General features: G+C 36.5%; 3 protein-coding genes across 3 annotated transcripts in view; 2 read left to right on the top strand and 1 right to left on the bottom strand.

Annotated features, from left to right (window-relative positions):
- The first annotated feature begins 2797 nt into the window (after positions 1 to 2797).
- LOC123550580 (uncharacterized protein K02A2.6-like) lies at positions 2798 to 7317 on the top strand. Its single transcript, XM_053518010.1, has one exon. The coding sequence runs from the start codon at positions 2798 to 2800 to the stop codon at positions 6836 to 6838; it is 4041 nt and encodes a 1346-aa protein (XP_053373985.1). The 3' UTR covers positions 6839 to 7317.
- A 4536-nt stretch (positions 7318 to 11853) lies between these two features.
- LOC128546867 (uncharacterized) lies at positions 11854 to 13183 on the bottom strand. The gene has a single exon (XM_053518262.1). The coding sequence runs from the start codon at positions 12760 to 12762 to the stop codon at positions 12121 to 12123; it is 642 nt and encodes a 213-aa protein (XP_053374237.1). The 5' UTR covers positions 12763 to 13183; the 3' UTR covers positions 11854 to 12120.
- Positions 13184 to 20482: 7299 nt separating this feature from the next.
- The window catches only part of LOC128546496 (uracil-DNA glycosylase-like), a 45320-nt gene continuing 40754 nt past the window's right edge, over positions 20483 to 25048 (top strand). The window contains exon 1 of the mRNA XM_053517053.1: positions 20483 to 20699. Within this exon, the coding sequence (XP_053373028.1) occupies positions 20663 to 20699 (37 nt within the window). The 5' untranslated portion in view covers positions 20483 to 20662. The remainder of the gene's footprint in view (positions 20700 to 25048) is intronic.

Genomic DNA, 25048 nt, shown 5'->3' with positions numbered 1-25048 from the left:
TTATTAGCTCGACTATTCGAAGAATAGAGGAGCTATCCTACTCGCCCCGGCGTGGGCGTGGGCGTGAGCGTCACACAAATGTTAAAGTTTGCGTACCACCCCAAATATTTTCAAAGTCCATTGAGATATTGCTTTCGTATTTTGCATACTTGTTAACCATCATAACCCCAATCTGTAAAAAGGAGGAGGCAACTCTATCAAGCATTTTGACTGAATTATGGCCCCTTTTCGACTTAGAATAAATGTTAAAGTTTGCGTACCACCCCAAATATTTTCAAAGTTCATTGAGATATTGCTTTCATATTTTGCATACTTGTTTACCATTATGACCCAGTCTATAAAAAGGAGGAGGCAAGTCTATCAAGCATTTTGACTGAATTATGACCCATTTTCAACTTAGAATAAATGTTAAAGTTTGCGTACCACCCCAAATATTTTCAAAGTCCATTGAGATATTGCTTTCATATTTTTGCGTACTTGCTTACCATCATGACCCCAGTCTGTAAAAAGGAGGAGGCAACTCTATCAAGCATTTTGACTGAATTATGGCCCCTTTCCGACTTAGAATATGCTTATTGTAATGTTAAAGTTTTACTCATTGCTTATATTATACTATCAAGCACTGAGAATAGTCGAGCGCGCTGTCCACTGACAGCTCTTGTTATTTGTCTAGTGGCTAGTCTAATTGTTAAGGCACATAATGTGGTATTGTCTTTTCTCTTCTTCTAATCTGCAAAAGTCGCTTTTAGAAACATCTTTCCTACCGTTTGCTTTTATTAGTTATACAATGCTATTTGGATGCAATAAATCCCAGTTCTGTCAAAGGAAAGCATGAATTTTTAGAACTTGTACATATTTGTAAATACACAGATTTTTTTCCATTGAACATGACTTCGAAGTTGCTGACTTACTAATTTCTGTTAGAGGGAATCAGAATTCAACTGGTTTATGTATAATAAGTGAAACAAGCAGTGATGATTTTAAATATTTATTTTGTTTTCAAAGAGATTTTTCATTATAGACAACCACATATTTAATGCAATGAAATATGATCACATTTTATATATAAAATAATGGACTAGTCTACCATTTCTTCATTTGTTTCCATTTTTGTCAACTTTTTCCGTAATGAACAATTTCTATGTTTATGTTTATATTATACATGTATATTAATTAAATTAAAATAACGGTACAATAATGAAAATTATTTTCGACTAAAAATAATTTATTTTATTTTCGAGAAACAACGGCGTCGTTCTCGTTACTAGGCAATTTCTACTTGTTCCACTTTTCGACTTGTTATTGACCCGTTAAATCGGGTACCAGTTATGCGACATGTACATCGTACAGCCATATAAAAGCGAAAATCTCGTGCTATCTGCTCAGTTAACTCGTTTAAACTTGACAGCCAACACAAACTTTGGTCAAAGGAAAAAGTAGTCGTATCGCTATTATCGGAATAGGAATATTGTCGAGGATAGCACCAGCAGTTCCTAATAATGCCACGTAGGCGTGGGAGGAGAGCACCGGCAGGGCGTAGGCAAGCCCAAGTAATGGACAACGTTCGCAACCGGCGGAAACCTCGGTTGCTTGAGGCTCGGCAAGGTCATGAAAGTGCATTACAACCAAAGGACACTTAAAGGAGGAATAATCGTCGCCAGGCGAATAATGCTCACAATCGCCAGGAACCTCAGCTACCTGAGGTCCAGGCAGATGCATTGCCGCCAGAGGACCCTCCACAGAGGAATGACCAGCCAGACCAGTCAGACGCCAACCCAAGGACAGATAGGGATCAAAAGAGGGTTGCTGAAGCGCTGGACGAATTGGTTGACGAACGATTAGTTTAGAATGCCGGTGAGTTAAATACTATTGATTTTTAGCAAACTTTACTAGATTTAGAAATTTTATCTAGAAATGTTAATAATTGTCCACAAAATCGTTGGGGGTGTGGCGATACCAATTCGTTTAGTGTCCCATTTTCTTCAAATTTAGATAATCAAGTCAGTACCAATACGCGTATCAGCATGGTCCGATCGGCCGATGACGATTTAGCTGCACATGTCCCCGCTTCTTTAAAGCAACAGATTTGTAAAGGGGAATATGTCAATTTATCTTTGTTACTTAAGGGCGCCATAGAACTATCTGAGTTCTGTTCAGGAACAGTGTTTCGCTTGAATGCTGAAGGTCACATTGTAACTGCCCCTAAAGAATGTAGGACAAAATTTTGAGCATCGAGAAATGGACAAATGCATTTATTACCTATATGTCTATTTATTTGTCAACTCATGCTGACAAGGTTTATGTAATGTTACACTACATGTTTAACATAAGGGAATGCGCTCTTCAGACTTGGGCCCCTTTTCGCTTGGCGAACATACGACGTACAATTTCGCTTGCGCCAAGCTATTACTCTGGGCTCATACACATGTCATGACTATAACAAAGGTCAATGCACTTTGTTTAACTGTAATTTTCCCCATGCCTACTCCACGTGCACAGCGACTCATTCAGCTGTGGCACACACCATTGTGTAATGTTCTGAGTCTGTTAGGTGTATGTATCTAATTTAGGCTATTGAAGTCATACTGCAATTAATAGTGTACTATCTACTTTAGGCTTCTGATGGTTGCTCTTCAGTACTGAAGTTCCGTAAAAAATAAATGTATTACAGATTTCATCAGCTGGTGTTGTTCAATCTTTTAAAATAAAAGAACCCAACATAATAGTGGCGACGAGGATAGTCGGAGAACAACAGATATTTTATTATTCAGCTGTTTGACAATCTGGGTAACCAACTATGGCCGTATTCGGGAAAATAGACGAGTTTAACCTTTATGGCGAAAACTGGGACGAATACGAGGAAAGATTAATGCATTATTTTATTGCCAATAAAATCGACGACAATGATATTAAAAGGTCCATACTGTTGTCGGTGGTAGGTGCAAAGACCTACAGTTTGATTAGGAATTTGTCCTCGCCGGAAAAGCCGGGTGATAAATCCTTCGACGATCTGAAAAAACTTATCAAAGACCATCTGAAACCAAAACCTCTGATAATTGCTGAACGATTTAAGTTTCATCAGAGAAAACAAGGAGAGGGAGAAGGTGTTAGTCAGTATTTAGCAGAACTGAGAAAACTGAGTGAAAATTGTGAATTTAAAGAGTTTCTTGATGAGGCACTTCGAGATAGATTTGTTTGTGGGTTAGCTGCACCATCAATTCAAAAGAAGCTACTGTCTGAAGATAAATTGACTTTGAAAAAGGCTGTTGAAATTGCCGTGTCTATGGAAATGGCTGCGAAAGAGACTGTAAAACTTAAAACTGGTCCTGAAATTGAAATTAAACACATAGCAAATAAATTTACGACTGGTCAAAAGGAGTGTTTTCGTTGTGGTAAAACAAATCATGATTCAGACTCGTGTTTTCATAAAAAAAGTCAGTGTCATACATGTAAACAATATGGTCATTTAGGTAAACGGTGTCCTCAAAAACAGTCAAAAACTGGTATGAATTCAGCACATCCAAAACCTAGTACAGCAAGGCCACAGCGTTCAGGTAAATTTCCATGGAAACCAAAGAAAAATAAATCCAAGGTACAATATTTTGAAAATGCTGAATCTGTTGCATATGAATCCGATGCTAGTAGTGTAGACGGTGACAGTCGAGATTGGCCGTTATTTACTATTAAATCTCCAAAACAGAAAGAAATTGTAGTGAATGTAGACATTGAAGGCCATTTTCAAAAAATGGAACTTGACACTGGTGCTTCAGTTTCAATACTTTCAGAGACTGATTATAATCAACATTTCAATAACATACCACTTAAAGATAGTTCGGTTATTCTGAAAACCTATACCAATGAAACAGTTCAGATTTTGGGCGAAATTAATGTTAATGTGTGCTACGGTAGTCAGAAAGCTAACTTGCCTCTAGTTGTTGTGAAAGGTTCCGGTCCAGCATTGTTTGGAAGGAATTGGCTGTCAAAACTCACTTTAGATTGGGGAAAAATCAAATTTACATTCACTGATCGAGGACTGTCTGCAGTCAATGAACTACTGAAAAAGTTTCCTGGTGTATTTGACAATAAATGTGGTACTATGCAAGGAGTCACTGTCAAGTTGTCAGTGAAGGATGGTAGTAATCCTGTATTTTATAAACCTAGGTCGGTGCCTTATGCTCTTCGTGATAAGGTCGCTGTTGAAATTGATCGTCTTGTTAAAGAAGGAATAATCGAAAAAATTTCCTATTCAGACTGGGCTACACCAATAGTAGCTATTCAAAAGCCTAACAAAACGGTAAGGATCTGTGGGGATTATAAAGTCACGATTAACCCAGTGTTAGATGTTCCAGAATATCCCTTACCTACCGCAGAAGATGTTTTCCAAAAATTAAACGGGGGTGAAAAATTCACAAAATTGGACTTATCTCATGCATATCAACAGGTGTTGCTTGATAAATCATCAAGGAAGTATGTTACTATTAATACTCACCTGGGATTGTTCCGGTATCTCCGTCTACCATATGGCGTTGCGTCAGCTCCAGCATTGTTCCAAGAGACAATGGACAAAATTTTGAATGGGTTGGAGCATGTAGGCTGCATTCTGGATGATATTATTATTACCGGGGTTGATGACAATGAACATTTGCGTAATTTGGAAGTCGTATTACAGAGACTGAATGATATGAATATAAAATTAAACACTGCCAAATGTTACTTCATGCAAGATGAAGTTGAATATTTTGCATTCCGGGTAACGAAAGAGGGAATCAGACCGTCTGAACGGAAAATTGAAGCAGTTCTTCAGGTTCCTGAGCCTCAAAATCGGAAAGAACTTCAACAATGGCTCGGTTTAGTGAATTACTACCGCAAATTCATTCCGAACATGTCAACAATTGTACAACCACTTACTGAATTATTGTGCAAAGATGTGAAGTGGAATTGGACTAAATCATGCAAACTGGCATGTGAAACCGTGAAACAATTATTGACATCATCAACAGTACTGGTACATTATCAGCCGGAGAAATCAGTAACATTGGCTGTAGATGCGTCTCCATACGGGTTGGGAGCTGTAATTTCTCACGAAATGGAAGATGGCTTAGATAGACCTATAGCATATGCTTCTAGAACATTGACCACATCTGAAAGAAATTATTCTCAAATTGAGAAGGAAGCATTGGCCATCATATTTGGAATTCAGAAATTTCACCAGTTTCTGTATGCTCGTAAATTCATACTTCTGACGGACAGTAAACCTTTGAGTCTAATACTAGGACCTAAGAAAGGTATTCCAGTTTTGGCAGCATCACGATTGCAAAGGTGGGCAATTCAGTTGTCGGCATATCAGTACGATATCAGGTATCGTTCAACAACCAAGAATGGAAATGCCGATACCTTGTCGCGATTCCCATTACCTGAGACTACGGAAGAATCAAACAATGTGTTGTTTGTGGAAGGAAGTGAGGTGAATAAGGAACAAGTAAATTCTCTTCCAGTTACACCGGACAAAATTGCAAAAGCATCACGTGATGATCCTTTGTTGTCGCGGCTAATACATTTCACAGTGAATGGATGGCCTGCCAGATCTGACTTAAGTGCAGAGTACTTACCATATTATAAATTCAAAGATGAATTTACTACTGAAGAGGGTTGTCTGTTAAGAGGAATTCGAGTGGTTATTCCATCTGCATTTCAAAACAGGATGCTAGAACAACTCCATGACAATCATCCAGGAATTGTTAAGATGAAATCGTTAGCGAGAATGCATATGTGGTGGTTAAACGTAGATACTGACATAGAGTGTAAAGTGAAAAACTGTGTTCCGTGTCAACAGAATAGGAGTCCAATGGCTAAAACACCTCCAAATCCATGGAGATGGCCTGGCAAACCTTGGCAACGTATTCATATAGACTATGCTGGGCCGTTCATGAACAAAATGTATTTGATTGTTGTTGATGCTCATTCAAAATGGCTGGAAGTGATCACAATGGCTTCTACAACCTCTGAAAGTACTATAAACGCTTTGCGGTATTTGTTTTCATCATACGGACTAGTGGAAGAAATTGTGTCAGACAACGGTCCACAATTTGTGTCGGCTGAATTTCAGAACTTTGTCAAAATGAATGGTATCAAACACATTCGTTCCGCTGCATATCATCCTAGCTCTAATGGTGAAGCAGAACGAGCAGTACGTACATTCAAGACTGTGTTAAAAACTATGAGCAGTGAACCTGGAACAGTAAACCAGAAGGTTTCGCGATTCTTGTTGTCGTATCGTTCAACTCCACATTCTACAACACAAGTTTCACCTGCTGAATTGTTCCTAGGACGACGTGTTAGAACACGCCTAGATATCATGCGTCCAGATCTTAGTAATAAAATTCAGAAAAAGACTACTCCCAAGGAATCTCAAATTCGTACGTTTCAGGAGGGTGATAGTGTTTGGATCCGTGACTACCGACAATCGACAGAGAAATGGGTTGATGGAATTATTGTCCATCAGCTTGGTCCAGTCACTTACAAGGTCAAGGTCGGTGATCTGATTTGGAAACGACATGTAGATCAGATACGTATGCGAGAACCAGAAGTTATTGTGGATAATCAGTGTTCGGTTACCAATGGTGACTTCAGTTTACCAATACCACTAACATCGTTAAACGGAAATCAAGCTTATGATGAAACTTCACCAGATGCGTCCGCTGGAATTTCATCTGAAACAAGTGTTCGAACCCCGATTCAGGCGAAAACTGTTGAAACTTCTAAAACAGCAAGTCCAGTATTGGAAAGATATCCTAAACGTTTAACCAGAGGATTTCCACCTAAGAGATTGGATTTATAATTCTGTGTAAAGTAACATGGTATGCACTGTTCTAAGGGCATAATAATCCCTGTGCTACCATAGAGAACCAGATTCTCTCATTTTAAGTTACAGAATTTACAGTACATTGTATTTTAGTATTCTAATAACTGATACATATGTGTTTCTTAATTATGATATATAATAAGTTTTCAGTTTAAATCTTTACTCTTAAAAGTATTAAGACACATTCTTTTTTGGGTTACATGTTATATATGTGATCTTTGATGAACAGTTAAATGACATAGAACATGAGTGTTTTTAATTTTCAGTAGAATTGCTTATACCAAAGAACTTTTACTATGGTTTATATGAAAAGACTTTAACTGCGGCTTGTTTATTAAGTACTAAATGACAAATCATTTTATTTCCTAACGGGGGGAAAGGTGTAATGTTCTGAGTCTGTTAGGTGTATGTATCTAATTTAGGCTATTGAAGTCATACTGCAATTAATAGTGTACTATCTACTTTAGGCTTCTGATGGTTGCTCTTCAGTACTGAAGTTCCGTAAAAAATAAATGTATTACAGATTTCATCAGCTGGTGTTGTTCAATCTTTTAAAATAAAAGAACCCAACATAATACATTGCACACCATATTTGGGGTGCGTTCAACTTCTTTGAATCCAGATATAATAAGAGGGCAAATTAAAAAAGAAATTATGGCAGGCCGGGTAGCCGGTCCATTTAATTCAAGGCCGCTACCAAATCTTATTCTCTCTCCCATCGGACTAGTACCAAAGAAAACACCGGGTGAATATAGAATGATTAACCATTTATCTTATCCCACCGGTGCTTCAGTAAACGATTTCATTGATCCTGTCGTCTGCTCGGTTCAATACACAAGCTTTGATGAGGCCGTCAGACTGGTTCAACAATTAGGGCGAAATTGCAAATTGTTTAAAGCTGACATTAAAAGTGCATATAGGCTAATACCAATCAAACCTTCTGACTGAACTTTTAGGCTTTTGCTTTGACAATTATTTTTATTTTGATAAAGCTCTATCATCATTCTGTGCGTCTATCAGCTGTATAACATTTGAATGAATTGGAATTTTGTGTTAAATCAAAACTGAAGTGTGGGAACCTGAGACATTACTTAATCGATTTTTGGGTGGAGGCAAAACAACCGTGTCATGTACACAAGCGCTTCAAACATTTAGAGACGTTATGTCCAAATTAGGTGTGCCGTTGGCGGAAGAAAAAACGGAAGGTCCGACAGAAATCTTAATATTCTTAGGGTTAGAGCTGGATTCTAAAGAAATGGTAGTTAGAATCCCAAATCACAAAATTCTTGAAGTTATTCAAAAAAATCAAAGAAATTTGGGGAAAGTCAAAGTAAACATTAAAGAAAATTCAGTCCTTAATTGGCAGCTTGAATTTTTTGCTGTAGAGCTATACCTATGGGTAGACCATTTATTCGCCGTTGGATAAACGCAACTTGTGGCTTATCCAAGCCTTTCCATCATATCAGGGTTAAGAAGGAAATTCGGCTAGACTTGCGCATGTGGCTATTGTTTTTAGAAAAATTCAGTGGAGTCTCAGTTTTCCATGACCAGTTTTGGGTGTCTAATGAGGACGTTCAACTAATTTCTGATAATGCAGGGGGAGATAATTTGGGTTTTGGTATTTTCTTTCAAGGTCATTGGTCTCATGCAAAATGGTCCGATTCATGGCATGCTGTTGGTATAACTTCAGATATAAAAGTACTAGAGTTATTTCCTATATTAGTTGCATTGTTTATTTGGGCCGACGAATTAACAAACAAGAAGATAAGATTCAATTGCGACAATTCAGCTGTGGTATACATTATAAATAATTTGTCATCAAAGTCAGACGCAGTTTTGTGCCTTGTCAGGGTGTTTACTCTACGCTGTCTAAAGTTGAATATTCTATTAAAAGCTTCGCATGTACCTGGTTATCAAAATGAAATCTGTGACCCCTTATCTCGTTTTCAGTTGAACAGGTTCAGGGAGCTGGCTCCAGGGGCAGATCCGGACCCATGTCCGGTTCCAAACTTTCTATGGAACATATTCAACGTAGAGCTAGGCAAATTCGTTCCTCTTACGGGTTGTTGATACAAGTCCCAATCTCGGTTCATGGCATTGTTTTATTTGTATCTTATTACTTCGAGAAAGGCCTATCTCCGAAATTAATTTCAACCTATATTGCGGTTATTATTTTTTACCACAAACTTAACGGATTCTATGACTTAGGTCGTATATTTGTAATTAAAAAAAAAATACTTGAAGACTGTCACAGAAGCCGCATTACACGTGATAATCCGGCTCCACTTACTAAGCCCGTATTGTTAGCGGTTTATAATTCTTTGTGGCAAGTTTGCTATAACACCTATGAAGTAAATTATTTAAAACACCTTTTACTTTGGCTTATTACGGTTTATTTCGGGTCAGCGAGTTAGTTTCTGTCAACAAGCATGTATCAGAAAGAGTATTACGCCTGACTGATTTGAATGTCGCCAGTGGCGAAAGTTATATAATTGTCCGACTAAGCATTTTTAAAACAAATCAGCATGGAAGACCCATTTTCTTAAAAATACCTCGAAAGGGAAATAACACATGTCCTGTAGCTGCGGTTAAAGATTTTATTAAAATGAGGCCGAAAAGTCGGTCTCCTTTATTTTGTCATTGTGATGGCTCGGTTGTGACTAGCTCAGTTTTCAGCTGTGTTGTCGCAAGCAATCCGTAAGTCTAACCTGACAAGTGCAAATTATACAACACACAGCTTCAGAATAGGCAGAGCAACAGATCTGGCTTCCGAGGGTTACCCTTCGGGGGTTATTATGAAACTTTGTAGATGGTCTTCGAGCTGTGTTAATCTTTACATCCGGAAGTAGGTTTGAATTTATGATAGGATACGTTAACACATAGATTAAATTATTTTTTAAATAGATGGGCTAGTACTTGGTTACTCGCGTTTGAATCCTAACCAAAAACAAAAAACAAAAACAAAAACACAAGCACTTAAACCAAATAGCAAAAAAAAAAAAAAAATGTGACGTCATCTGGGACAAGTGACATCATTAGTCCAGATATTGATGCGCGGACATCATTCTTTCGAAACGATAGTGTCCATTTAAAATTGGTCGGTCTGGAGTTTTATTTGGATTACATTCGGGACTCAATAATTAAATTTTTAGGAAATTAACAATTGCAGTTTAACATAAAGAATTTTGGGGGATAAATTAAAATTTATTGTGTCGGAAAAATTCTATTTGTGCATACCGAAAGGCGATCAGGCGCGTCAGGTTATTACTGTAAAGCTCGGCTAAATGCCATATCCCGTCCTAAGCACCGTACTTTGGCGTATTGCTTTCAAATCAAGTTCGTGGCTAGGTGGCTCGGGTTGAATAGGTTTTGCCCTAGTGTTAGGCGAAATCTAGTTGGTATTGCTGTATTGCTATATGTATTGCGTTCTCAACCCTTTGCATGCAACTATGTGCTTACCTTCATGCAGTGGTCCGCATGATAGTTGCCGGCCGTTTGCAGCTACCTACGGGCGGTCGGTCCCTGTCGTGTGACACCACTGGCTCCGTCGTTGCAATGCACAGCCATCCTCTTTTGGTGTACTTGTGTACATCTGCCACGTTACTCAGTGCTTCACTGTTAAACAGTAACCCTTTGCATGCAACTATGTACTTACCTTCACGCAGTGGTCCGCATGGTAGTTGCCGGCCGTTTACAGCTACCTGCGGGCGGTCGGTCCCTGTCGTGTGACACCACTGGCTCCGTCGTTGCAATGCACAGCCATCGGTTCTGGTGTACTTCAGTTCTACCGTATCGTTCAGTGGTGTTAGTGTCAGTTCAAAGTATTTTTGGTATTGCACTGTTAATTATAGCCCTATAGTTTTGTTGTATTGTTTTGACGCGCCTGGTCTCCTTTCGGTTGAACAATTCTACCTTCTTTTTTTCGAGCGGCCAACAAAACCCAATCTTAGATACTGCTGTATTTATATATTGTTTAAAATACATCTCAATGAGTCATTTGATCTATATTGTTACATATACATATTATTTAATGTGTTAAATCGAGTATTAAAAATAATGACTTTTTTCATTGTTAGTAACAAGCCTGTTTCTGTCAGAGCTACACTAAAAAACCAAAAAATTACAGTTAAACGGTTTTGTTAAACAATTGAAAAGACTTGAAATCAAATGTTCCTTTGTTGAAGGTATAGGATTTAATGTCGTTAATTTCCATTTAACCCTTACCAAGCCACATGACTGACTCAGACTTTGCACCCAGTGTAGATCATGATCAGCCTGCACATCAGTATAGTCTGATCATGATCTGACCTGTTCGCCATGCAGCCAGTATATTTTTGGTAAACATATTATTTCAACAGTTAATCATAATGGTAGTGTCCAAAACTGTAAGACGGACAAGTCCATTTTAGAAATTTAGCAGGGCAAAGGTTAAAGAAACTCGCTCACGCATTTCATTTTTTGAAAATTGACTTTTGGAGCGACCCGACGGACATTCGCTTATTATGGAGAATCTCACTAAAACTCTGGAGACATTTTGAAATTATTGGCAGACTTTAAATTTGTAATGTTCTTTCCTGAGGTTTAATAATAAAAGTAATTGCTTTTGTTGCTTCCAGTCCGATCTAGTATTGAACAGGTGTTTTATCAGTAAAAAATTGTGTAAAAAATATTAAAAAGTTTAATTAAAGCTGTGAGCAAGTATCTTTAAAACTAATTCCAAAAATCAATCAAATTGGTATCAGCCATTTCACCTGAATCTGGTATTTCATTTATTTCCAAAAACCAATCAAATTGGTGTCAGTCATTTCACCTGAATCTGGTATTTGATTTATAGTCAGTCTATTTAGATAACAAAATAAATAACTCCCTGGTTTGCTTAAAGCTTTTCAAATTTTAATGTAAACAATGATTACATTTTGTCTTAGATATTTACACAAAATATTGGTGACAAACTAACTTATAAGACATCTGCTTCAAAATTAGACATTTACTGGCAAATAGTTTTTACACTGCTGAAAGTACAAATACTACCAGGAATTTTAAACCATTTTTCTCAACAGTACTTTGATCAAAGCAAGTTTTTTACTTTGCAGTAAACAGAGGAATACCTCTTTGAACTCGTCTTGAAAACAGTTCTGCAATGTAAGCAGTGACATAGAACTGTTCAAGTTTTTTTTAACCATTTGAACCCAGAGTTCCTCATCAAATGTGATCCTTTCAACTGTCATACCAACACATGTCCAAACTATAAAATCGCACTATTTCCTGCCTGTGATACCCATTTGACCTTGAACTTGGAAGTAATAGTTATGATTTTTTTTCAGTGATACTTTTCCATCTGAAATTTCACAAAAAAAATCTTTATCACTCGCACATTCATTTGGTGATTTCATTCTCCACTTCATTGCTGCCGGGCACTTTATTTCGACAAGTCCTAACTGCGATTCACAATGAGTGCAGTAAACAAGCCCATCTGGGCTTGTACCCAAAAATGGACTATCCTTGCTAACTATAAAGCCACATTCTTTCACAAGAAGTCCTTTGTGGCCATTACTGTTCATGAACTTAGAGTACATTTTCCTTGCTGGTTTTTCATGCGTTTTTCCATATTTTGTATTTGGATTTTGAAAGTATGTATACAACATACTTTTAAGTAAGTTGTCTGGCTCAGTGCTATCTTTACGTTTAATGACTTGTCCGAATACTGAAGATGTTATTCTCTCTTTCCTTGCATCCATCCATTTGCTTGAATTTTGTCCGCGGGTCAATGTTTCAATTAACTGACATTGTTCTGGTGTAACGTTATTTGTTACGTGCCCAAAATACCCCCTAAATACCTTTTGACATTGTTCGCTTTTAAGATCCACTGAATCCATGTATTTGAATGGCACACTATGCATGCCCGGCAGTTTTGGCTCTTGAGGTAAAGGGATTTCAAAGTTTTGTAACCAGCCTACATTTAAGGAGTCAGCTAACAGTCTCTCTTTGAATCGATCAACATTAACTGTACATCCTTTTTTCCATTTGTGTGTGATTTTTTTTTTACAGAGTCACTTTCTTTTTGTTTTCTTAAGGACTTATCAAACCTGTACTTAACGAAGGAAACATCCTGCGACGTTTTTGGACTTAGTTTCCTCTTTCGGGGATTAGACCATTTACATTTCTGTGATGTTGACGAGAGGGTACCATCTCTCCTTTTCTGACAAATGTCTGCGACCGTATACAGCAACGCACCTATGTGGTTACATGACTCGCCATCACTGCAAATATAAATAATTGTAATTAAAAGAAGTGTTGAACTTTTGTTATTAGTTTAAGGTAGTGGGCATATTAAACACAATTTTCCAACCTTATGGCATAACTGGCTGTAAATGAAATGTAAACCTGTCATAATTGGTTTTCCTATCAACCTAAAGTCCAGAGAAAACATACCGGTGATTAAATGTGATTACCTGTCCGCTACCTTAAGATATGAATCACTACTTTGTTTTAGTTTTATGCAAATCAGTGAGTGTAAGCAGTAAATAGAGCTTGTGACAAATGTATTGACCTGAACTTTCAGACCAAAGATCATAATAATGCAATCTATATAGATTGAACAAAAGCATGTAATCTATACTGTAATACATGCTAAAGTTAAGATTCTACCTGACATTGAATACAAAAATATCAGCAATATAAAAATGCATTATTAGTAATTACCCAGCTGCACACCCGCAGTCTGCAGAATTCACACAGCCGGTCACCTTTGACAGCATTAGCCAAGGAGAATAATCTGGAGACTTCTTTTTGTCAGCAGTTGGGAATGATGGAATTACTTTAGCACGCACGTAACAGTGGCTGGAATTTTCATCTACATCACTGACCTGAAAATAAAGACAATAATATTCTAAAACCATTATAACATATTATTTTCTGTAACTCTTGATTAATGTTCCATAGGTAAACAGAAGTAAATGAAATAGTTTTTAGTATAAGCAGATTTTCCCGGTTCAACATACATGGTCTTGAAAAGAACCCAACTGACTCATGGAAGTGGCTACAGGTCCTGTAATCAATATATGAACGCGCCATGAGAAAACAAACATATAGGGTTTGCGACCAGTATGGATCCAGACTGTTTCTCTTATTGCAATAGACTCTAAAAGCGAACAGCGTGGATCTTCACCACACTGCGAGGATGCGCAAGCTTGTCTGGATCCATGCTGGCCGCAAAGCCACTATGTTGGTTATCTCATGGCACGGCTCATATGTATACTTTATAAATTTATGTACTATATTTCCAGTGTATAAGGTAACCGTAGTCAAAATAATTCGACCTTCAGATTGCTTTATAAATTTTAAATTTGTGACAGGCAATCTAAACGTCAAACATTTGAAGGACCAATATAATGGAAGATAATCTAAAATTACAATACACTTTCATGTAAAGTTATTGGGTTTAACGCTTGTGTAAACACTGTAAACGTTATTTGTGTACAGTACAAACATAGGTTTATATGACCAGAAAATTCGTAATTTTGGATATTATTTGAGAAGATTCATTCCGTAAAACAGATGTTTAAAAACACCTCCGCCAAAAGTAGCCAAGCCCCATTTTCTGAAGCATTGAAGCCCCTTAAGAAACCCCTCTTCCCGGAGAATACTTCCTCTTCAGTAGCATTACATTGTGACACTTTTAGCAAAACTCGCTCTCTATATATACTACCGGAATCGTCCCCGGGGACGATACCTACTATATAACATATCATTGCGGCAACGCTCCCGGGGACGACGCCTTTTCAGTGACTATAACATTCATTCCGTAAAAGAAATGTTTAAGACACTTCCCCCCAAAGTTGCCAAGCCCCATTTTCTGAAGCATTGTAGCCCCCGAAGAAAACCCTCTTCCCGGAGAATACTTCCCCTTCAGTAGCATTATATTGTGACACTTTTAGCAAAACTCGCTCTCTATATATACTACCGGAATCGTCCCCGGGGACGATACCTACTATATAAAATATCATTGCGGCAACGTCCCCGGGGACGATTCCAGTAGTATATATATAAGGAGGGCGATTTTTTTTAGAAAAGTGTCAAATGTAATGCTGCTGAAGGGGAAATACTCCCCGGTAAGAGGGTTTTCTTCGGGGGATTCAATGCTTCAGAAAATGGGGTTTGGCAGCTTTTGGGGGAACTGTCTTAAACTAGTTTATTACGGAATGAATGTTATACTTGCTGAAATGTTATCGTCCCCGGGAACGTTGCCGCAGTTGTATTTTAAATAGGAGGCATCGTCCCTGGGGACGATTCCGGTAGTATACATAGAGAGAGCTACTTTTCATAACATATGAACGGTCTTAAACAAGTTTCTAACAGAGTGAATGTTATACTTGCCATTTTGTTACCTACGAATGAAGATTTTATTGTTTATTTACGTCTCATCAATGTACATACATATGATACAACATAAAACATCATAATTAATTAAAATATGAATCTATAAAACAGTACATTGCCACTCTAAGCAGAGTTATAAGAGACAATAATTATTCTGATATCATAGACATAATTCATTTACATTGACCAACATAGGTAAGTGTTTTAAAATAAAAATAAAAGGAAAACACCACCACTAATCAGTTATAAAGAGGAAATGTCTTAAAAACTGATAATAAAGTGAATTTATAAATGGGTGTGAAACCACAATGCTTGTAAATAAACACGATTTTTTTTTTCACGCGGGTTTTCACTGTCCACTGGTCAGTTTTCAGTGAGAGGGACAATAAGGGTAATGCATGTATTATCGTGTACTTTGTAAGTGTATTTAATAAACGGAATGAACATAAAAATAGAATTATTAGAATAATAAAGAAGAATACTACACCTTCAGAAACTTTATATTGCGATACTTTTCTGCAAACACTCTCCTTATATATATACTACCGGAATCGTCCCCGGGGACGATACCTCCTATGTAATATATCATTGCGGCAACGCTCCCGGGGACGTTGCCTTTTCAGTGACTATGAGATTCATTCCGTAAAAACAAATGTTTAAGACAGTTCCCCCAAAAGTTGCCAAGCCCAATTTTCTTAAGCATTGAAGCCCCCCCCCCCCGAAGAAAACCCTCTTCCCGGGGAGTTCTTCCCCTCCAGTAGCATTACATTGTAACACTTTTATAAAAAAATAAACGCCCTCCTTATATATACTACCGGTATCGTCCCCGGGGACGATTCCGGTAGTATATATAGAGAGACGGATTTTTCATAAATCATAAAACTGTCACAATATCATGCTACTGAAATGGGAAGTACTTCCCGGGAAGAGGGTTTTCTTCGGGGGCTTCAATGCTTCAGAAAATTGGGCTTAGCAACTTTTGGGGGAACTGTCTGAAGAGAAGTTTATACGGAATGAATGTTACTAGTATGTACTTACTGAAAAGGCATCGTCCCCGGGATTGTTGCCGCAATGATATTTTATATAGGAGGTATCGTCCCCGGGGACGATTCCGGTAGTATATATAAGGAGAGTTATTTTTTCAGAAAAATGTCACAATGTAATACTACATAAGTTTTTATGCTACATTCATTGATATGAAAAAATGCATTGATAGCGTATACAGAAATGCACTTTGGCTTAAAATGTACAAATTGGGAATTAATGGTAAAATGTTACGTGTAGTAAGATCAATGTATGATCAAGTAAGATGCCGTGTTAAACATTTGGATAAATATTCAGATTTCATGGAAATAATTGTTGGTTTGAAACAGAGAGAAATCTGTTCGCCATTGTTTTGGTCAATGTTTATTGAGGATTTGGAACTGTATTTGAGTTCACGACCCGATAGTGGTCTAAATTTCGGAGACATCACGTTGATTCTTTTTCTTTACGCCGACGACATGGTTTTAATGTCTGATTCTATAGAAGATCTTCAGCAAAGTTTGAATAAGCTCCACACTTATTGTGAACGATGGGGATTAAAGGTGAACACCGACAAAACTAAGGTGATGGTATTTAGACGGCGGGGTAGATTGAAAAGAAATGAACAATGGACATATAACGGAGATCAGTTAGAAGTCGTTGACAACTTTAATTATCTTGGCACAGTTTTTAACTCAAACGGACGTTTTGATTTAAATACGCAAATGTTAGTAGGTAAATCGCTTAAAGCAATGAACATTCTATTATTCAATACCAAATACTTTGATTTTACACCTAAAACTATGTGTGGTCTTTTTGATTCATTCTGTGTGTCTATTCTGAATTATTCGGCAGAAGTATGGGGTTATACAAAGTGTAAAGACATTGAGAGAATACACTTGAAATTTTGTAAACGTGTTCTTAATGTTAAAATGTGCACAAGTAACGCCGGAGTATACGGTGAACTTGCCCGTTTCCCATTATACATAAACCGTTTTGTTAGAATCATTAAATATTGGTTTAAGGATCTTAACACGAAATATTGTGTAATAAAGACAATATATGCACTAATGTTAAATGATGAGAAACAAAACTGGGCTCAAAATGTAAAAACTTTATTATATTCTAACGGTTTTGGCTACGTTTGGGAATGTCCGCTAAACATAGATGTGAACACTTTCATACCATATTATAAGCAACGGTTGATAGATAATTTTGTACAAGACTGGAACAGTAGTTTAATTAACAATAGTGTATTATTTGTTTACAAAAATGTGAAGCAAGACTTTGAATACGAGGAATACGCGAATACAGTGACAAATAAAAGGTATAGACATTTGCTAGCAGAGTTTAGACTGTCTACACATAAACTGCGCATTGAAACTGGGAGATATGGTCAAAATAGACTTGAAAGAAGTGAAATACGTTGTGAAATTTGCGGAACAAATGATATTGAGGATGAGTTTCACTTCATTCTGAAATGTAAAAAGTATAAAAATGTTCGAAAACGATATATTGATAAGTATTATTTTGATCGTCCTAGTGTATTTAAACTTGTTGAATTGTTTTCATCAAAGAATGTGCAGACCTTGAACAAATTAGCTTGTTTTAGAAATTATTGTGTTTTGAGAATAAAAGGGACATAATGATACAAAATTTGTATAGCGTCAGGAGTTATCTCCTGTGAACAAAACATAGGGTCTGAATACAGACTATTGTAAAGCGTGGATATTATAAAAATAGTTATATACATGCAAGGTCTAAATATTATGTACCTTAAAACCTGTTGAAGGGTGTGGCAAGCTTGTAAAGCGTGCATATTATAAAAATAGTTATAGATCTATATCATGCAAGTGGCTTCAAGAAATAGAGAAATTTATGAGGCTTGGATTGTCATTCAAGATATAATTAGTGAAGCTACTCTTTGGCCACGAGTAGTTAGACATCTTTTCTGGACACCTAACATCAGACATTTCCAGCGTATCGTTCTATGTGCATTTGTTTACGTTAAATCCAGAGTTATTCTATGAGTGGGTGGAACTGCTAAACTTGGCAAGAGATAGGTCTGCCAATAATCATTTCAGGGCCTTGTTTCGTTTGCTTTATGCTGGAAATTACAGTAGAGCGTTATATGAACATACGGTACGAATATCTAGATGGTAGTGTAAGACGCTATGTGCATGCGTCTCGAATATCTTTTGAATAATATTTATTTCATTTTTGTAAAATAAAAATTTGATACGTTCTCAGACGGTTAATTTCCACTGATTTTGAAGATTAATTAACTCCTGTGCGAAGTTGTTGTTGTAGCGTCATATGCAGACGACATATCAATGTCGCGTGAACATGCGATATTGTGATCAAAAGGTTAAAGTAAATGATTTAATCAGTTTAGTTAATTTGTGATTGAATGTTTTATTCGACACAATGAGTGTAAGTTTTAAATCAATTTTACTTCGCGAATAATTCCTTTTGTGTTAATATCACAAATTTTACAACATAAGAAATTCAATTATATATTGCAATTAATATCCTACTTCTAAAAAAGAAAGAGATGCGCATTTCTTCTTATGTTGTTGTTCTTACCTTTTTAAATTTTCATTTAAATATCAGTGTCAGTTTATGCCAGTTACAATGTATGTCAATTAAATATGAAATGAGAAAGGTTTCTATCGACCATATAATGTTGAAAGGCTTATGTGGAGAAGAAAAAGTGAGGAACGCAAGGTATTTATATAAAAACTTTGGTATAAATTTTATTTTTAGTTTTTAGATAATAAATTGCCAAAACTACGCAGCGCAGCGTAGCCCAAATCAAAACGAATAAAAAATAGATAATAACTTCAAACATGCCTCCAGATTTGGCTAAAAAGTAATAAAGTTTGGTGATATTATGAACATTAGAATATGAATTTTTGTTTCTAAAATATTTTAAAAGTTCCAAATCAAGAAAAAAAGATGACCGCGTCGGGAATCGAACCCCGGACCGACGCGGCAATAAAGAAAATTTCCCGTCGTCGTAACCAATACATTCAGCAGTGGCGTCGGAAGTGGGGCCGCAGGGGCCGCGGTCGCGGCCCCAATAATTTGCCCCAAAACGATTTTTTGTAAATTCATAAATTGGAGTCGCAGATCCGCGGACCCAATATTTTGTATTGTATGCTAAATTTTGCTTCGCGTTAAACAATACACGCTGTCCAGAGTAATGTGTTACTGTGGTGACGGTGACACGATCGGGGGGTGTTAATTGGAGTCATACACACGAGTCCGTGATTGTACTTAATTATGCATGAACAAATCAGCATGTTTTTAATTGGCATATCTTTAGTTAATGGTTTAGTTTATACCCGCCGCAAAGATCTAAGGTATTAACTTATAAAATTCAGAAGAATAATTATCATGTTTTTATTTAATGAAAGAGGTAAATTTCTCGCATACCAGAGGTCTACCGTGGTTCCCCCGGATGTACTTCTTCTTCTTCTACTACTACTACTACTACTTCTACTACTACTATTACAACTGTTACCAATACCATATAGCTGTTGTCTCCCCTGCTATTTATGTAAATTTATTGTAAAAGCAAATAATAGTCGAAATGAACTATCTACTCACCTGTAGATTACCAGTTAGCAAACAGAGTAAATGTATCTTAAGAGAACTTTTTATATTTCCTATATAATTAAGCATCTCACAGAGTTTAAATTGGAAAACATATCTCACTTTCGCTTTAATTCTGTTTATTGTCCACTTTGTATGATGAATTAAGGATTAAGTTAATAACTTCTAAATACTTCTTCTTTTTCAGCTCAGCACATTTGTATTGCTTTGATGGAATTATGTCTCTATTTTGTATTGCAAAAGTTTTCCATATGTGTTGTCATAATATTAGCCAATTTCATTGTATGCGTGACCTCTAAAATTGTATTATGTAAATCATGTGCAAGTTTAACAATGTACCTGTAGTGTATTGTCCAATTTATTTGACCTGTCAAAAATGGACCCGGCTTTCATTATATTCTGTTCGAGCCTATATAAGATTAACATGAAAGCCGGGAACATGTTTTGACAGGTCAATTAAATTGTACAATACTCGTTAAATAAACTTTCTGTTCTGATCTGTTCTGCTATCGATTTTCTGCCGTATCGGTCATGAGGTCAATTCTTCCTCATGTCTAAAAATAAAAGCGACAGGTAACTCTTAAATGCTATCTTGTAAAGATAGAGAACATATCAATCGTTTAAAATTAATAAATTATTGTACAATTTATTTGACCTGTCAAAACTTGTTCCCAGCTTTCATTATATTATGTTCACGATAATATAAGAGGTCAATTAAATAGTATAATACGTATGTAGGACTGTTAACACCAAATAGGAAGTGTAGGTTATTAAATTGAAATGTGTGCGGCAATGAGTTCTACGACACCATGCAAACGTAAGTAAACCTTTTTTATGTTTAATGTATATTACCGTTACGCTGGTAGATAGAGGATATTTGCGTACCACCCCAAATATTTTCAAAGTCCATTGAGATATTGCTTTCATATTTTGCATACTTGTTTACCATCATGACCCAAGTCTGTAAAAAGGAGGAGGCAACTCTATCAAGCATTTTAACTGAATTATGGCCGCTTTTCGACTTAGAATAAAATGTTAAAGTTTGCGTACCACCCCAAATATTTTCAAAGTGCATTAAGATATTGCTTTCATATTTTGCATACTTGTTTATCATCATGACCCCAGTCTGACGTCATGTCTGTTTACGCGCGTTTGTTTCCCGCGCTGAGATTAAAATTTGTTGCAGAATGCACATCTCAACGTAATTGAGCATAAAATAAAAAGAAAATTTGTTTGTTTTGAGTGAATATAGAATATATCTTACCCGGAAGTGAGAAAATGTTCACATTTTCACTCGCGCTACGCGCTCGTGAAAATATTTGAAATTTTCTCACTTCGAAGTGAGATATATTCCATATTCACTCAAAACAAACAAATATCCTCTATCTAGTTATGTAGACTGACTGGACCAGTCCTCGCCCAGAAAAAGGCATTAAAATTGCAATATTTTTATTTTAATAATATATATCAACTTCTTTGCCTCGTTAGTTCTACCCAGGCATTGCCCCATTCAAATGACCCAATTTAATGTAAACACTTACATCTGGGATTTCAAAATCGGGCACAACACCACTATACTGTTTCCATCGTTTTTCCAGGTGGACAGGACCCATGCTCGCTCAGTGGTATATTTTTTAAAAGAAAACCATTTGTGTATTAAATGACATGATTAACATTTAGTCTAATCTATCAGTATTCTCAAAAACATATTTACTTCCACAAAAAGCATGATAGCTATACAACAGAAGTTATCGTACCGTATTTACTGTAAAAACTAATGATGCAGCATTTTTGCTTAGAAGTTATGGGTAGGCTGCAAACGAATCACAAAATTGCATAAACAACATATTTTCAAATACATTTAAATGAACTAGAAGTGAAAGATATTTGGTAAAATTGTCTGTAATTGTTTTTGCCCTCGAAGCAGCATTTCGAAAACAATTTTGACAGCCGGGAGTCGACCAATATTTACTGATATAAAATCATTATTTGGTCTGATAGTTTGAAATAAACTGCATAAAATATTCATGCTATGTTTAACCTTTAGTTTTGCAACAGCTTTTAACCAGTGTTTTTGAAAATATTTATTTTAAGTCATGTTTCTTTTTGGCCACTTTCACTTTTGGTTTCACTTTCACTTTTACTTTTGTCTGCTGTCGACCTTGACCGGAACCGGAAACTCTTCAAAAATGAGGACAGAAAGTGGGACACAAAGGGTACAAAAAATAAACAACACATGTGATAAAAGTTTGCATCTTTATTACACAATCTGGCATCAAATTAAAAAGTGGGCGAGCATGTGCCTGGGCGAGCATAGGTCCAGTGACTCTACACTCGAAACTATGTTTTACACACTTTTCTCTTTAAAATTAGCACACATATTGTCCTCTTATATTTCAACAAAAATATATATATAATTGGTGCTATGTGAAAGGAATCTTATAGATATTTTCCTAGCACGGTTTACTTTGATTATTCTTTTTTTAGAAATACAAGACAATACCATTGATATCAAACATCATGGTAAAGAACTCCAAAGTGGTAATATAAGCTTTAATTTGTTTTAAATATCTTGATGAGGTTTAATTTTATCGCCAGTAAACGATTTTGATTGGGGCAATTTCCTTTTTAAATTTCAGCTTTTTCACGCCATCAATTAGAATTAAGACACTGACTGTTGACGTAATGTGTTAAGTATAGGTTAATAAATGGGAGAGCGGTGCCTTTGAGTGATAATGGCCCTGGCAAGGTGATAATAACCCGAGGGCTTTAGCCCGAGGGCTATTATCTTCTTCCAGGGCCATTATCACTCAAAGGCACCGCTCTCCCATGTATTTACCTGTTTATTACATGTTTACCTATAATATAGCAAGAAATGTTTTTTTTTGTGTCATTTTTATGGGTAGATACTTGCATCTTCTGGCACAATAAATTTCAGCTTTTCAGTTTCTATATTATTTGTATAAGAGTCTATTTACTGTATAAAATCAAATACCTGGATAGTTGTACTTTCTTGCTTATTGCATAATTTAGGGATAAAATACGATATTTCACGAAGAATACACGATGTTACGCTCAAGATGATAAAATAAAACGGAAATATTCGCTGTTTTACCTCCACGAAACGCCATGACGTCATTTCTGTTTACAGACGTTAATTTCCCGCGCTAACGCCAGGGCCATTATCGATAATGGCCCCGGGGCTTATTATGATAATGTGATAATGCATGACGCAATGCGATAATGGGAGAATTTTCAACACAAATTTGTTACTATTTATAGGTACTCATGTAATAAACGATAGTTATGGAATTTTCAGAATATCTTAAATAGGACAGACAGACAGACAGACAGATAACTTTATTTCACCCAAGGTATTATACAATACTACATGAGGATATGCAAATAAATTTGAATAAAGCCAAAACTAGTTCCGGTAGTAACCTAAAAAAAAAAAAAAAGAGTGCAATCAATTGTTAACAAATACATGTATATATGTATTGAGGGGGAACTCATTTACTCCTTTAACACAAATACATGATAAACTCACGATTAATAACAAATGCTAGAGAACAAATATGGAAAAAAGGTGTATAATTCATTGACAAAAGCATAGTAATACACACACACAAAAGAGATTACGAAAAATATAAGTTCAGTAGGAACTACATAATATGTCGCAATGATTTAAATTAAAGCGTGGGAGTACGTGGCTAGGCTTTAATGACCTGTCATTCTATATTTAGACAAAAATAAGTGCTTGCTTATATGGATCAATAACAGCGAATTACGGATAGGTCACACGTGTTCGGATTTACTCTAGGAAACAAGAGCTCAACAAAGCGGGACAATATACCCTCGACGTACTAGATCAGAGGAAAAAGAAGTAAACTAAGAATTTATTCCTTGCGCGCGCTTTTGTGTGTGTGGGGAGGGGGGGGGGGGGGGGGGGGGGGGGGGGGGGGGGGGGGGGGGGGGGGGATGTAATGTGGCAGTGTGTGTACGGAGAGGGGGCAGGGTTCTGCACTTTGCAAATCATCTTATCACCATCCACCTGTATTCCAAGTTTTAAGTCAATATCTGGAATAGTAATGCTTTGAACACAAAATACAAAGTACATATTTGAACTCGGTTTGTGACCTTGACCTTTGATCTACAGACCAAGTTCATCTGCAATGTACATCTTCTCATCACTGCCTACTTATACGCCAAGTTTGAAGTCAATGTCTTGGATGGTTATCAAGTTATGCTCTGCACACAAAATATGACAGACATATTTGACCTTGCTGTCACCTTGACCTTTGACCTACAAACTTGATCTATCTGCGACTATGATTTTTAACCAACCGACCTGCTTCATATGTAATATGCACTTTGTCTCATCGCCACTTACCTGTATGCCAAGTTTAGTCAATAATTTTAACAATTTTTCAAGTAATATTCCGGAAAAATGGGGGTCAAATTTTGAACTTCGAGCTACATTTGTGATCTTGCCCTTGCTTGAACCTACCGACCTGGTTTATGTGCTATGCACATGTCTCATTGCCATCTACCAATATGTCAAATTACAAATCAATACCTTGAACGGTTATTGAGTTATGCTCCGGACATGAATATCGCGGACGGACAGACTGACAGACGGACGGACCCACACGTTATCACATAAATACGTCCGTTTTACTTTTAAACGGGCGTAAAAATGCATTTTCCATGCTAAAATTTTGTACAAATTCTAAAATCTTTTTTCTTTCGCAGTTGTGATTTTGTCCGATACAGTGGGATAATTACATTTTTGGCCATAGAATTGTAAAAGGATCCTTCCCTTAAAGACCTTTAGAAGGACCACTGACAACAAAGTAATAAACTGCTCTGTTAATGTCACCTGTGATCTAAATTTAACTAAAACGTATCCAAAATTTACGAAATATGCAGAGCATAATCAAAGAGCCATTCTCTGAAAAAAAAAAAGCCAAATATACTGTTTATTTATTTACTAATGCTATTGAGCGTGTCCCATTCGATGCTTGTTTTCTTCAGTCAAACAAGGATCCACAGTTCAACATTTACCGCGTTTAAAAGACATTATGTATATCTATACAACTTGTAAGTAACACATTTTTTACAGTTAATGACTGTATTCATGCATCTGAACAAAAAATAATGAGT

Source organism: Mercenaria mercenaria, chromosome 11 (genome assembly GCF_021730395.1).
Source record: "Mercenaria mercenaria strain notata chromosome 11, MADL_Memer_1, whole genome shotgun sequence".
Taxonomy (NCBI): Eukaryota; Metazoa; Mollusca; class Bivalvia; order Venerida; family Veneridae; genus Mercenaria; species Mercenaria mercenaria.
Note: the sequence above shows the minus strand (reverse complement) of the source record. Positions and strands in the feature narration are given on the sequence as shown.